This window comes from Artemia sp. Qi Xiang Cuo, chromosome 13, assembly GCF_049724085.1.
Source record: "Artemia sp. Qi Xiang Cuo chromosome 13, ASM4972408v1, whole genome shotgun sequence".
Taxonomy (NCBI): Eukaryota; Metazoa; Arthropoda; class Branchiopoda; order Anostraca; family Artemiidae; genus Artemia; species Artemia sp. Qi Xiang Cuo.
In genome coordinates this window covers 24,721,995-24,736,786 of record NC_142806.1, presented here as the reverse complement: position 1 = coordinate 24,736,786, position 14,792 = coordinate 24,721,995, and the positions used below count along the sequence as shown (strand labels likewise).

Below are 14,792 nucleotides of genomic sequence, written 5' to 3'. Positions count from 1 at the left end.
TAAGAGTATTAACGCAGAAACTGGGAATGATGAAAACATTCTGATTGTGTACGCAGATCCAGCAACAAAAAGTTATCTTTAATATAAAATTTTGTCAAGCGACAAATTAAATTTCCCAATACATTCAAAGCAGATCAAATCACCTCTCTGATTTTCGCTTAATATGCTCTTTCATTTTGGTAAAAGATTAAGAGTAGTAAAGTAGTACCTTTTTTTGCATCTTATTAGTTGGGCATCTTAAAGAAGCTGTTTTGTGCTCGTTTTAAGCTTTAAGCTCACTCTTCATTTTTCATGAAAAATTCCCTTTTTAAAACTTAAGTATTTGAATCGACTGTCAGCGTTATTATAAACTCTAGATTAGCATGTAAATAAGGCGAGGGCCCTTGGGGCCTGTTTTTATATTTTTTGGTCTTCTTAACAGTTTTTTATTTTTACCAAAATATTTGTCTATTTTTATGCTCTATAGGTGTTTACCTTCCCATCTCCCCCCCCCCCCAAAAAAAGCTATGGGGCTTCTCATAAGTGTGTTCTGGATACATCTCTTATATAATACGGACGAAATGGATCATGATGCTAGTACTGTTGCATTGACTTCAAAAGTTTTTGTTAAGAACATTATAAGAACCCAACAATATTTTACTTCTTGCCGACGGCTACATATAGACTTTGTCAAGCTGCTCATGGGGTGGAATGCTATGTGCGCAGGAATTTATTTCGTGGAGGGGGAGGTTTTAGTAAAATAATTGCGGAAATGGACAAATGTCTGGAAACATTAGGATCTATGTGGAAAAATATAAAAAAAACAGGCTGAGTACTAAACCTTCCCCTGTAGACGCGCCTGCCTCTTGGCTTTATCCCCGACATTCCTGCTCTATGACCTATAATAGGTTTAATATTTATTTATAAATACCCTCTTGTCGCTCACTCGGTTTTGTAGGTAAAGTTTTTTTTATTGAATTGCGGTCAACCAGGGAAAGTGGAGACCACCAAAAGCATTCCTCTGGGAAAAAGGCAAAACGCCTGTAAACTACTTATGTGTTTCTTAGAACTAAATGAGCTAGCTGCTCAAAACAAAATTCTATATACAAATATTAATTTAAGAACCTTTTCATTTCTTTCAGAGGTCTTTGGAACGTACCGTATATATCTGGATGCTATTTGGTGCAAGGATATTTAATCCATAACCCAGAAACTAAACCATCTTATATCAATGGCTTACTCGACCCTGATATGGCTTTTTGTACAAACATGAGAGAAAAGGTATGCATTTTCGGTAACACTTCTACACTAAATAATTTTATGCTATTTCGCAATTGCTCTATTTTTCTCCATGCAATGTTCAACTTGTATAACTTGTTAGCTTCTTATTAGTCTAGCTAGTTTCTTCTTTTTTTTTTCGTGATTTAGACTTTCTTCCGTATTGTACTTGTTGAATTATTGGTGGGATTCAAGTACTTCTCAACTCAACTCAAAGTTATAGCGCTTTAACGAACTTACATTTTCAGAGTTTCTTATTTTCGTTTTTCTTACTATTGGAACTCTGTTTTCTTTCTTAATTTACTAGTTACATTATTAATTAGATGCAAGTCCCTTTTTCATTGAATTGTAAATGAAACGGAATTCCCAGGGATTTTACTCTATCTTATCGTTTCTTGTTGGAGATTCTCCAAAGAAATAGAGACTAATTTGGCTATTATAATTTACTTAGTGTTTAGTTAGTGTTACTTGGATGGCCCTTAGACGATCAATAAGACTGTTTGAGTGTTACCGACGCGACGGCCAAATGCTATTATTAACAGTTTGAGTTTGCATTTAGTTGCTGTTGAGTTAAAATGCCAAATAATGTATTCTAAGCAAAGACGTCCACCGCTTTTGGCTTTGATGAGGCTAAAGTGATATTAGTGTCAAACTTTTTACACAGTAGAAAGAGTTACAAACTAAAACTAATGTAAAAAGCTCACGTTCTATTGATTATGGTGGCGGAGAACAGTGTTGTCGATACACAATTTTACCTTACTATTTTAGTTCCGTTTTACTATCAACTGTTTACTATATAACGGTTAACGTACGCTATTTTTATGTTCGAAAACTCCAATATTGTTAGGGCTGTGAATCATATTCTTGCAATATTGTTAATCATGTCATACTACTAGTATTACTACTAACGACTCACTACAGCAATAAGCCGCCAGAGACCAACACAAATGCGCATACTCTTTCATCCCAACCTATTCAAAGTTTAGAACAATCTTTCAAAATGAAAGTGAATTCTTAACAGCAATATTGAGTATGTAAGGGTCAATTTACACTGACTACTTGATGCGTATGCAGTATGCACATGTGTAAAAATTTACATCAACTAATGACTTGATATACATGGTCACTTCGTCGGCTTCGTATTTTAATGTCAAAGCATTTGATTGTTTTATGCATAATTCTTTTTATATTTTTTAAGGATTTTCCCTAAGATAAAGGCTAATTTCGAAAAGTTTGAAAATTCAAAATATTTTGGCCATTCAAAACAAAGAAAAATCTAAAGCCAATCGGATCAATTCCTTGCAGAAATTAACTTGAACATATTGTCTGTGCTAAAACCCATAAGTAAACAGGTTTGAAACCTAAAAAGACTGAAAATGAAGAGGCCTTCTCCGAGGCCTTCCCCCTTCCACTCTAGCTACATCCCTGATTCTTATCCAAGATAAGCACCAATACCTAATATTAATACAATATGATTGCATCACAATATTTTGTACAGTATTTTTTTGCATCAGTATTTAAGTAAGACGAATATCTTCCCCCTTCTTTACAGGTCATGCCTTTGTGGGGATCCGCGCAATTTATTTTGTCTGTTTTCATGAATTAATATTATCTTAAACGAGATGTGCAATGGATGCTTAGTTTTTGCATGTCCTTATGAATTTTTGACTGTAGTTGCAGAACGGAAATTAAGTTTTTCAGCTTTCCATGGGAATAACAGTAGAAGGGCCTTATTGAGTCGTGACAGGACCACGTGGTTTATGGTTTTCTCACTGAGAATGAAAAAACAGGAATTTTCTCACTTGGAAAACCAGGAATTTTGTCTGTTTTATGGTTTTTGTCAGTGAGAATGAAAAACAGGAACTTTCTCACTTTCATGGATGTCAACAGCAATTTATGTATGTTTCATGGTTTTTGTCAGTGAGAATGGAAAAACAGTATTTTTCTCACTTTGCTGTCAGTCATTAATCAAATTGTTTCCGGGCAAAGCTTAGATCAATGGTCTGCACAGAGTAATGTCTCCAGGAATAGATCCAAGTCATTAATGTCTTTGCCTCGGAAACAACTCTTTTGGTCGAACTCCAAAGGATATTAATAACCAAACGCCATGGAAACAATTCTCCATGAAACATCTTAGCGAAGAATTGTTTTAGCACGGGAATCAGGTTTCTTATTAATTTGAAATGCATTAGCGCAGAGATGCCAAAAACAAAAGGAACACGCTGAATTCCCTTTAGGGATAATTTTGGCGAAACGGTTTTAGACAGGTTATGGAATTATTTCGTGCATGAGTAAGATGATTTTGAAGAGATTTTGGAAGAGGATTTGAGTGTGGGTCGTTATAATAAACAAGTTTCATTTGAACAGTGTTGTGAGGTCCTCTACCCCAATCCCAAAGGGTTCCGATCCCCCTAACCCAACCCCGAAGGAAGCCCCGGTCCTCAAAGGTCCCCCGGGCTCCCAAAGGACCACCCGGCTCCCAAGGCGTCCCCCAGACCTCACGACCCCCCCCGGGCCCGCAAGGAGCCCCTCTCCCCCATTTGCCTCCCCCAAAGGGGCCCCCCTCTCCCTCCATCTCCTCCCCTCCTCCTCCCTCCCCTCCTCCCCTTCCCTCCCCCATTTTTTATACTTTTTTGTGCATTGAGACAGAACGACCTCCTCCCCCGGCCCCTCCCCCTCGCATTATTAGCCTTTGCTCTCTTACTAGGTGTAATTTGCTATTTCTGACTTTTCATAACCGGATTTCTTAGTCTTTCGTAGGTGTGTGGTGTCTGTAACCTATGATTTGGGATGTGTGGGTTGCTATTTTTTGACTTTTCTGAGCTGAATTTCTTAGCCATTCGTAGATGTGTGTTGACTGAAACCTATGATTTGGGATTGTTAATTTGATATTTTTGACTTTTCTGAGCTATATTTCTTAGCATATCATATGTGTGTCCTTTCAGAAAATTATGATTTGGGAGGTGTAGTTTGCTTTTTGGACTTTTCAGAGCTAGGATTCTTAGTCACTCATATGTGTGTGTTGTCTGAAACCTATGAGTTTGGGATGATGTAGTTGGCTATTTTCGACTTTTCATGAGCCAGGATTTCTTAGTCTTTCGTAGGTGAGTGCTGTCTGAAACTTATGATTTGGGATATGTAAATTACTATTTCGGGCTTTTCTGAGTTGGATTTCTTAGTCTTTCGTTGGTGTGTGTTGACTGAAACCGATGATTTGGGATATGTAGTTTGCTATTTTCGACTTTTCTGAGCTAGGTTTCTTAGCCTTTCATAGGTCTGTGTTGTCAGAACATTATGATATGGGATGTGTAGTTTGCTATTTCAGGCTTTTCTGAGCTAAGGTTTTCTAGTATTTCGTAGGTGAATTTTGTCTGAAACCAAAAGTTTGGGATGAGTAGTTTGCTATTTTTGACTTTTCTGAGCTAGGTTTCTTATTCTTTCGTTGGTGTGTGTTGACTGAAACCGATGATTTGGGATATGTAGTTTGCTATTTTTGACTTTTCTGAGCGGGATTTCTTAGTCTTTCATAGGTGTGTGTTGTCTGAAACCTAGGATTTGGGATGTGTGGATTGCTAGTTATTACTTTTCTGAGCTAGATTTCTTAGCCTTTCATAGGTGTTTGTTGTCTGAAACCTATAGTTTGGGATGACTAGTTTGCTATTTTTGACATTTCTGAGCTAGGTTTCTTAGCCGTTCATAGGTGAGTGTTGTCTGAAACTTCTGATTTGGGATATGTAATTTGTTATTTCTGACTTTTCATAACCAGAATTCCTAGTCTTTCGTAGGTGTGTGGTGTCTAAAACCTATGATTTGGGGTGTATGGGTTGCTATTTTTTGACTTTTCTGAGCAGGATTTCTTAGCCATTCGTAGGTGTGTGTTGACTGAAACCTATGATTTGGGATGGTTAATTTGCTATTTTTGACTTTTCTGAGCTAGATTTCTTAGCCTTTCATAGGTGTGTCCTTTCAGAAAATTATGATTTGGGAGGTATAGTTTGCTTTTGGACTTTTCAGAGCTAGGATTCTTAGTCACTCATAGGTGTTTGTTGTCTGAAACTTCGAGTTTGGGATGAGTAGTTGGCTATTTCAGACTTTTCTGAGCTAAGGTTTCTTAGTATTTCGTAGGTGAATGCTGTCTGAAACTTATGATTTGGGATATGTAAATTACTTATTTCGGGGCTTTTCTGAGTTGGATTTCTTAGTCTTTCATAGGTGTGTGATGTCTGAAACCTATGATTTGGGATGTGTAGTTTGCTATTTTCGACTTTTCTGAGCTAGGTTTCTTAGCCTTTCATAGGTATGTGTTGTCAGAAAATTATGATTTGGGATGTGTAGTTTGCTATTTCAGGCTTTTCTGAGCTAAGGTTTTCTAGTATTTCGTAGGTGAATTTTGTCTGAAACCGATAGTTTAGAGTTAGTAGTTTGCTAGTTTTGACCTGTCTGAGCAAGGTTTCTTAGTCGATCGTTGGTATGTGTTGACTGAAAACCATGATTTGGGATATGTAGTTTGCTAAGTCTGACTTTTTTGATCTGGATTTATTAACATTTCATAGGTCTCTGTTGACTGAAACATATGATTGGGATGAGTGTTTCGCTATATTTGTCTTTTCTGAGCTAGATTTCTTAGCCATTCATAGGTGTGTGTTGTCTGAAACTTATGATTTGGGATGTGTAGTTTGCTATTTGAACTTTTCAGAGCTATGATTCTTAGTCCGTCATAGACGTTTGTTGTCTGAAACTTCTAGTTTGGGATGAGTAGTTTCGCTATTTCAGGCTTTTCTGAGCTAAGGTTTCTTAGTCTTTCATAGGTGAATGATGTCTGAAACCTATGATTTGGGATATGTAAATTACTATTTCGGGATTTTCTGAGTGGGATTTCTTAGTCTTTCATAGGTGTGTGTTGTCTGAAACCTATGATTTGGGATGGGTGGATTGCTACTTTTGACTTTTCTGACCTGAATTTCTTAGCCTTTCATAGGTGTTGGTTGTCTGAAACCTATAGTTTGGGATGACTAGTTTGCTATTTTTGACTTTTCTGAGCTAGGTTTCATAGCCGTTCATAGGTGAATGTTGTCTGAAACATATGATTTGTGATATCTAAATTACTATTTCGGGATTTTCTCAGCTAGATTTCTTAGTCTTTAGATGGTGTGTGTTGTCTGAAATCTATTATTTGTGATGGATGGATTGCTACTATTGACTTTTCTGAGCTGGATTTCATAGCCTTTCATAGGTGTTTGTTGTCTGAAACCTATATTTTGGGATGACTAGTTTGCTATTTTTGACTTTTCTGAGCTAGATTTCCTAGCCTTTCATAGTTGTGTCCTTTCAGAAAATTATGATTTGAGATATGTAAATTACTATTTCGGGCTTTTCTGAGTTGGATTTCTTAGTCTTTCATAGGTATGTGTTGTCTAAAACCTGTGATTTGGGATGTGTGGGTTGCTATTTTTTGACTTTTCCGAGCTGGATTTCTTAGCCGTTCATAGGTGAGTGCTGTCTGAAACTTATGATTTGGGATGGTTAAATTTGCTATTTCCGGCTTTTATTAGCTAGGTTTCATAGACTTTCATAGGTGTATGTTGTCAGAAAATTACGATTTGGGATGTGTAGTTTGCTATTTGAACTTTTCAGAGCTAGGATTCTTGGTCCATCATAGGTGTTTGTTGTCTGAAACCAATAGTTTGGGATGACTAGTTTGCTATTTCAGGCTTTTCTGAGCTAGATTTCTTAGCCGTTTATAGGAGTGTGTTGTCTGAAACTTATGATTTGGGATATGTAAATTATGTTTTCCGGCTTTTCTGAGTTGAACACTTCTAAATTTTTCCGTAGAAGATAGGAAAAGTTATACTATGATTGTAATTATTTTTCATGAAGATAAAAAGTTTCACTTTAATTCTAAATTTTATTAAATTCAATTTCGACCTTTCTCAAAGAGATGAAAAAAATTAAAGTTCTGTTCCAAATATTTCTCCGGAAGAAGAAAAGTTCAATTTCGATTCTGAATTTTCTCAATGAAAATGAAATAAGTTACTGATCAAATCTATTTTCCCAAAATAATATAAAAATTTCCACTTCAGTTCAGATTTTTTCTGAAAGAGATGAAAAAAATTAAAGTTCTGTTCCAAATTTTTCATAGAAGACAGGAAAAGTTATACTTTGATCGTGAATATTCGAGTTCTATTCTAAATTTTACCAAAGAACACAATTCGATTCTAATTTTCCCAATAAAAAATTTAAAGTTCAATTCTAAATTTTTTAGTGGAAGATAGAAAAAGTAATACCATACTTGTGAATATTTTCCCGGAAGATAAAAAGTTCTAGTTCAATTTAAAATTTTCTCAACGAAGTGAAGGACAGTTCAAGTTCTCTTCTGAATTTTCTCAAGGAAAAAGAAATTAGTCATTGATCATTTCTATTTTTCCAAATAATATAAAAATTTTCCACTTTAGTTCAGATCTGGCTCGAAAAGATGAAAAATTTAAAATACTGTTCCAAATTTTTCACTGAAGATAAAAAAAGTTCAATTTCTCTTCGGAATTTTACCAAACAACAAAATTCAATTCTAATTTCTCCAGAGAAAATAAAATCTTCCACTTCAGTTCTTTATTTCACAAGGACATAAAGAAATTTAAAGTTCAATTCCAAATTTTTCGGGGGAAGATAGAAAAAGTAATACCATGCTTGTGAATATTTTCCCGGAAGATAAAAAGTTCTAGCTCAATTTAAAATTTTCGCAACAAAGTGAAGAACAGTTCAAGTTCTCTTCGGAATTTTACCAAAGAACACAATTCAATTCTAATTTCTCCTGAGAAAATAAAATCCTACACTTCAGTTCTTTATTTCACAAAGACATAAAGAAATTTAAAGTTCAATTCCAATTTTTTCGGTGGAAGATAGAAAAGTAATAGCATACTTGTGAGTATTTTCATGGAAGATAAAAAGTTCTAGTTCAATTTAAAATTTTCTCAACGAATTGAATAATATTTCAAGTTCTCTTCTGAAGTTTACCAAAGAACACACTTCAATTCTAATTTCTCCAGAGAAAACAAAAATCTTCCACTTCAGTTCTTTATTTCATAAAGACATAAAAGAATTTAAAGTTTATTTCTGATTTTTTGGTGGAAGATAGAAAAAGTAATATCATACTTGTGCATATTTTCACGGAAGATAAAAGTTCTATTTCAATTTAAAATTATGTCAACGAAGTCGAGAAAAGTTCAAGTTCTCTTCGGAAGTTTACCAAGGAACACACTTCAATTCTAATATCTCAAGAGACAACAATAATTTTCCATTTCAATTCTTTATTTCAAAAAGACATAAAGAAATTTAAAGTTCAATTCTAAATTTTTCGGTGGGAAATAGAAAAATTAATACCATACTTGTGATTATTTTCACGGAAGATAAAATTTCTAGTTCAATTTAAAATTTTCTCAATGAAGTGAAGAAGAATTCAAGTTCTCTTCTGAATTTTACCAATGAACACAATTCAATTCTAATTTCACGAGAGAAAATAAAAATCTTCCACTTCAGTTCTTTATTTCACAAAAGACATAAAGAAATTTAAAGTTCAATTCTGAATTTTTCGGTGGAAGATAGAAAAAGTAATACCATAATTGTGAATATTTTCATGGAAGATAAAAAATTCTAGTTCAATTTAAAATTTTCTCAATGAAGTGAAGAAAAGTTCAAGTTCTCTTCTGAACTTTACCAAAGAACACACTCCAATTATAATTTCTCCAGAGAAAATAAAAATATTCCACTTCAGTTTTAAGTTCCCCAAAGAAATAAAAGAAACTTAAAGTTCTATTCTAAATTTTTAGATGGAAGATAGAAAAAGTAATACTATGACTGCGATTGTTTTCCATCAAGGTCAAAAGTTTCACTTTATTTATAATTTTTCTCAAATTCAGTTCTGATTTTTCTCAAAGAGATGAAAAATTTAAAGTTCTGTTCCAAATTTTTCATAGAAGATAGAAAAAGTTATACATTGATTGTGAATATTCGACATAAAGATAAGGAGCATCACTTTAATTCAGACTTTTCTCGAAGAAATGCAAAAGGTTCAAGTTCTCTTCTGAATTTTCTTAAAGAAGTGAAAAGAGTTAGCTCACTTCTAAATTTTTCAGAGAAGACAGGAAAAGTTATACTTTGATCATGAATATTCGAGTTCTATTCTGAATTTTACCAAAGAACACATTTCTATTCTAATTTCCCCAATAAAAAATTTAAAGTTCAATTCTAATTTTTTCGGTGGTAGATAGAAAAAGTATGGTTAGGTTAGGTTAGACTAGATTAAGTTAGGTTGGGTTAGGTTAGGTTAGCTTACGTAAGCTTCACTTAGGTTAGCTTAGGTTAGGTGAGAGACATGCAAAAAGTTAGGTGTATGATTAGGTTAGGTTAGATTAGATTAAGTTAGGTTAGGTTAAGTTAGGTTAGGCTAGGTTAGACTACGTATGCGCGCGTACTTTGGCTAGCCAAACCTAACTTTACCTAACCTAACTTACTATAACCTAACCTAACCTCATCATACACCTAACTTTTTGCATGTCTCTCAGCTAACCTAAGCGAACCTAAGTGAAGCGTACGTAGGCTAACCTAACCTAACCTAACCTAATCTAGTCTAACCAAATCTAACCATACTCTTTCTATCTTTCACCGAAAAAATTAGAATTGAACTTTAAATTTTTTATTGGGGAAATTAGAAATGAAATGTGTTCTTTGGTAAAATTCAGAATAGAACTCGAATATTCATGATCAAAGTATAACTTTTCCTGTCTTCTCTGAAAAATTTAGAAGTGAGCTAACTTTTTTCACTTCTTTAAGAAAATTCAGAAGAGAACTTGAACCTTTTGCATTTCTTCGAGAAAAGTCAGAATTAAAGTGATGCTCCTTATCTTCATGTCGAATATTCACAATCAATGTATAACTTTTTCTATCTTCTATGAAAAAGTTGGAACAGAACTTTAAATTTTCATCTCTTTGAGAAAAATCAGAACTGAATTTAAGAAAAATTATAAATAAAGTGAAACTTTTGACCTTCATGGAAAACAATCGCAGTCATAGTATTACTTTTTCTATCTTCCATCTAAAAATTTAGAATAGAACTTTAAATTTCTTTTATTTCTTTGGGGAACTTAAAAATGAAGTGGAAGATTTTTATTTTCTCTGTAGAAAATAGAATTGAAGTGTGTTCTTTGGTAAAGTTCAAAAGAGAACTTGAATTTTCCTTCACGTCATTGAGAAAATTTTAAATTGAACTAGAATTTTTTATCTTCCATGAAAATATTCATAAGGATGGTATTAATTTTTCTATCTGCCAACGAAAAATTTAGAATTGAACTTTAAATTCCTTTATTTCTTTTGTGAAATAAAGAGCTGAAGTGGAAGATTTTTATTTTCTCTCGTAAAATTAGAATTGAATTATGTTTTTTGATAAAATTCAGAAGAGAACTTGAATTCTTCTTCACTTCATTGAGAAAATTTTAAATTCAACTAGAACTATTTATCTTCCGTGAAAATAATCACAAGTATGGTATTAATTTTTCTATCTCCCGCCGAAAAATTTAGAATTGAACTTTAAATTTATTTATGTCTTTCTGAAATAAAGAACTGAAGTGGAAAATTTTTGTTTTCTCTGGAGAAATTAGAATTGAAGTGTGTTCTTTGGTAAAGTTCAGAAGAGAACTTGAACTTTCCTTGACTTTGTAGACATAATTTTAAATTGAACTAGAACTTTCTATCTTCCGCGAAAATAATCACAAGTATGGTATTACTTTTTCTATCTTCCACCGAAAAATTAGAAATGAACTTTAAATTCCTTTATGTCTTTGTGAAATAAAGAAGTGAAGTGGAAGATTTTTGTTTTCTCGGGAGAAATTAGAATTGAAGTGTGTTCTTTGGTAAACTTCAGAAGAGAACTTGAACTTTTCTTTACTTCGTTGATAAAATATTAAATTGAACTAGAACTTTTTATCTTCCTTGAAAATACTCACAAGTATGCTAGTACTTTTTCTATCTTCCACCGAATAAATTGGAATGGAACTTTAAATTTTTTTATGTCTTTGTGAAATAAAGAACTGAAGTGTAAGATTTTATTTTCTCAGTAGAAATTAGAATTGAATTTTGATCTTTGGTAAAATTACGAAGAGAACTTGAACTTTTCTTCACTTTGTTGCGAAAATTTTAAATTGAGTTAGAACTTTTTTTCTTCCGGGAAAATATTCACAAGCATGTTATTACGTTTTCTATATTCCACGGAAAAATTTGGAATTGAACTTTAAATTTCTTTATGTCCTTGTGAAATAAAGAACTGAAGTGTAAGATTTTATTTTCTCTGGAGAAATTAGAATTGAATTTTGTTCTTTGGTAAAATTCCGAAGAAAAATTGAACTTTTTTATCTTCAGTGAAAAATTTGGAAGAGTATTTCAAATTTTTCATCTTTTCGAGCCAGATCTGAACTAAAGTGGAAAATTTTTATGTTATTTGTAAAAATAGAAATGATCAATGACTAATTTCTTTTTCCTTGAGAAAATTCAGAAGAGAACTTGAACTTTCCTTCACTTCGTTGAGAAAATTTTAAATTGAACTAGAACTTTTTATCTTCTGGGAAAATATTCACAAGTATGGTATTGCTTTTTCTATCTTCCACCGAAAAATTTAGAATTGAACTTTAAATTTTGTATTGGGGAAATTAGAATTGAATTGTGTTCTTTGGTAAAAATCAGAATAGAACTCGAATATTCACGATCAAAGTATAACTTTTCCTGTCTTCTATGAAAAATTAGGGAACAGAACTTTAAATTTCTTCATCTCTTTGAGAAAAAAATCTGAACTGAAGTGGAAATTTTTATATTATTTTGGGAAAATAGATTTGATCAGTAACTTATTTCATTTTCATTGAGAAAAGTCAGAATCGAAGTTGAACTTTTCTTCTTCCGGGAAAATATTTGGAACAGAACTTTAATTTTTTCCATCTCTTTGAGAAAGGTCGGAATTGAATTTAAGAAAATTTAGAATTAAAGTGAAACTTTTTATCTTCATGGAAAATAATTACAGTCATAGTATAACTTTTCCTATCTTCTACGGACAAATTTAGAAGTGTTCAACTCAGAAAAGCGTGAAAACATAATTTACATATCACAAATCATAAGTTTCAGACAACACACTCCTATGAACGGCTAAGAAATCTAGCTAAAAAAAGCCTGAAATAGCAAACTAGTCATCCCAAACTATTGGTTTCAGACAACAAACACCTATGATGGACTAAGAATCCTAGCTCTAAAAAGTTCAAATAGCAAACTACACATCCCAAATCATTATTTTCTGCCAACACACACTTATGAAAGGCTATAAAACCTAGATCATAAAAGCCTGAAATAGCAAATTAATCATACCAAATTATAATTTTCAGACAGCACTCACCTATGAACGGCTAAGAAATCCATCCCGGAAAAAGTCAAAAAATAGCATCCTCCACATCCCAAATCACAGGTTTCAGACAACAAATACCTATGAAAGACTAAGAAATCTAACTCAGAAAAGCCCGAAATAGTAACTTACATATCCCGAATCATAATTTTCTGAAAGGACATACCTATGAAAGGTTAAGAAATCTAGCTCAGAAAAGTCAAAAATAGCAAACTAGTCATCCCAAACTATAGGTTTCAGACAACAAACACCTATGAAAGGCTAAGAAATCCAGCTCAGAAAAGTCAAAAGTAGCAATCCATCCATCCCAAATCATAGGTTTCAGACAACACACACCAACGAAAGACTAAGAAATCTAGCTTAGAAAAGCCCGAAATAGTAATTTACATATTCCAAATCATAGGTTTCAGACAACACTCACCTATTAACGGCTAATAAACCTAGCTCAGAAAAGTCAAAAATAGCAAACTAGTCATCCCAAACTATAGGTTTCAGACAACAAACACCTATGAAAGGCTAAGAAATTCAGCTCAGAAAATTCAAAAGTAGCAATCCACCCATCCCAAATCATAGGTTTCAGACACCACACACCTATGAAAGACTAAGAAATCCCACTCAGAAAAGCCCGAAATAGTAATTTACATATCCCAAATCATAGGTTTCAGACATCATTCACCTATGAAAGACTAAGAAACCTTAGCTCAGAAAAGCCTGAAATATCGAAACTACTCATCCCAAACTAGAAGTTTCAGACAACAAACGCCTATGACGGACTAAGAATCATAGCTCTGAAAAGTTCAAATAGCAAAATAGACATCACAAATCATAAGTTTCAGACAACACACACCTATGAATGGCTAAGAGATCTAGCTCAGAAAAGACAAAAATGGCAAAACACTCATCCCAATCATAGGTTTCAGTCAACACACACCTATGAAAGGTTAATAACTCCAGCTCAGAAAAGTCAAAAGTATCAAACTACATATCCCAAATCATAGTTTTCAGTCAACAAACAGCAAAGATAGGGTACGAAACCTAGCTCAGAACATTTAAAAATAGCAAACTACTCATCCCAAAATTTTGGTTTCAGACAAATTTCACCTAAGAAATACTAGAAAACCTTAGCTCAGAAAAGCCTGAAATAGCAAACTACACATCCCAAATCACAATTTTCTGACAACACATACCTATGAAAGGCTAAGAAACCTAGCTCAGAAAAGTCGAAAATAGCAAACTACACATCCCAAATCATAGGTTTCAGACATCACACACCTATGAAAGACTAAGAAATCCAACTCAGAAAAGCCCGAAATAGTAATTTACATATCCCAAATCATAAGTTTCAGACAGCATTCACCTACGAAATACTAAGAAACCTTAGCTCAGAAAAGTCTGAAATAGCCAACTACTCATCCCAAACTCGAAGTTTCAGACAACAAACACCTAAGAGTGACTAAGAATCCTAGCTCTGAAAAGTCCAAAAAGCAAACTATACCTCCCAAATCATAATTTTCTGAAAGGACACACCTATGAAATCTAGTTCAGAAAAGTCAGAAATAGCAAATTAACCATCCCAAATCATAGGTTTCAGACAACACTCACCTACGAATGGCTAAGAAATCCTGCTCAGAAAAGTCAAAAAATAGCAACCCACACACCCCAAATCATAGGTTTCAGACACCACACACCTATGAAAGACTAAGAAATCCGGTTATGAAAGGTCAAAAATAACAAATTACATATCCCAAATCATAGGTTTCAGACAACACTCACCTATGAACGGCTAAGAAACCTAGCTCAGAAAAGTCAAAAATAGCAAACTAGTCATCCCAAACTATAGGTTTCAGACAACAAACACCTATGAAAGGCTGATAAATCCAGCTCATAATAGTCAAAATTAGCAATCAACAAATCCCAAATCATAGGTTTCATACAACACACAAATATTAAATTCTAATAAAACAATATCATAAAAGTAATAAATATAAAAATACAAATCAAAAATCATAGTTTTCAGTCAACACACACAAAAGAAAGACTAAGAAATCAAGCTAAGAAAAGTCAAAAATAGCAAACTACTCATCCCAAACTATTGGTTTCAGAC

The 14,792-nt window shown here is 33.3% G+C and overlaps 1 protein-coding gene across 5 annotated transcripts in view; it reads left to right on the top strand.

Annotated features, from left to right (window-relative positions):
* Plod (procollagen lysyl hydroxylase) overlaps positions 1-14,792 on the top strand; it is a 264,942-nt gene that overhangs the window by 197,166 nt on the left and 52,984 nt on the right. For all 5 annotated transcript variants that reach the window (XM_089098842.1, XM_089098841.1, XM_089098840.1 and 2 more), the window contains exon 11: positions 1,122-1,260. In XM_089098842.1, coding sequence (XP_088954968.1) covers positions 1,122-1,260 — 139 coding nt within the window. The remainder of the gene's footprint in view (positions 1-1,121; positions 1,261-14,792) is intronic.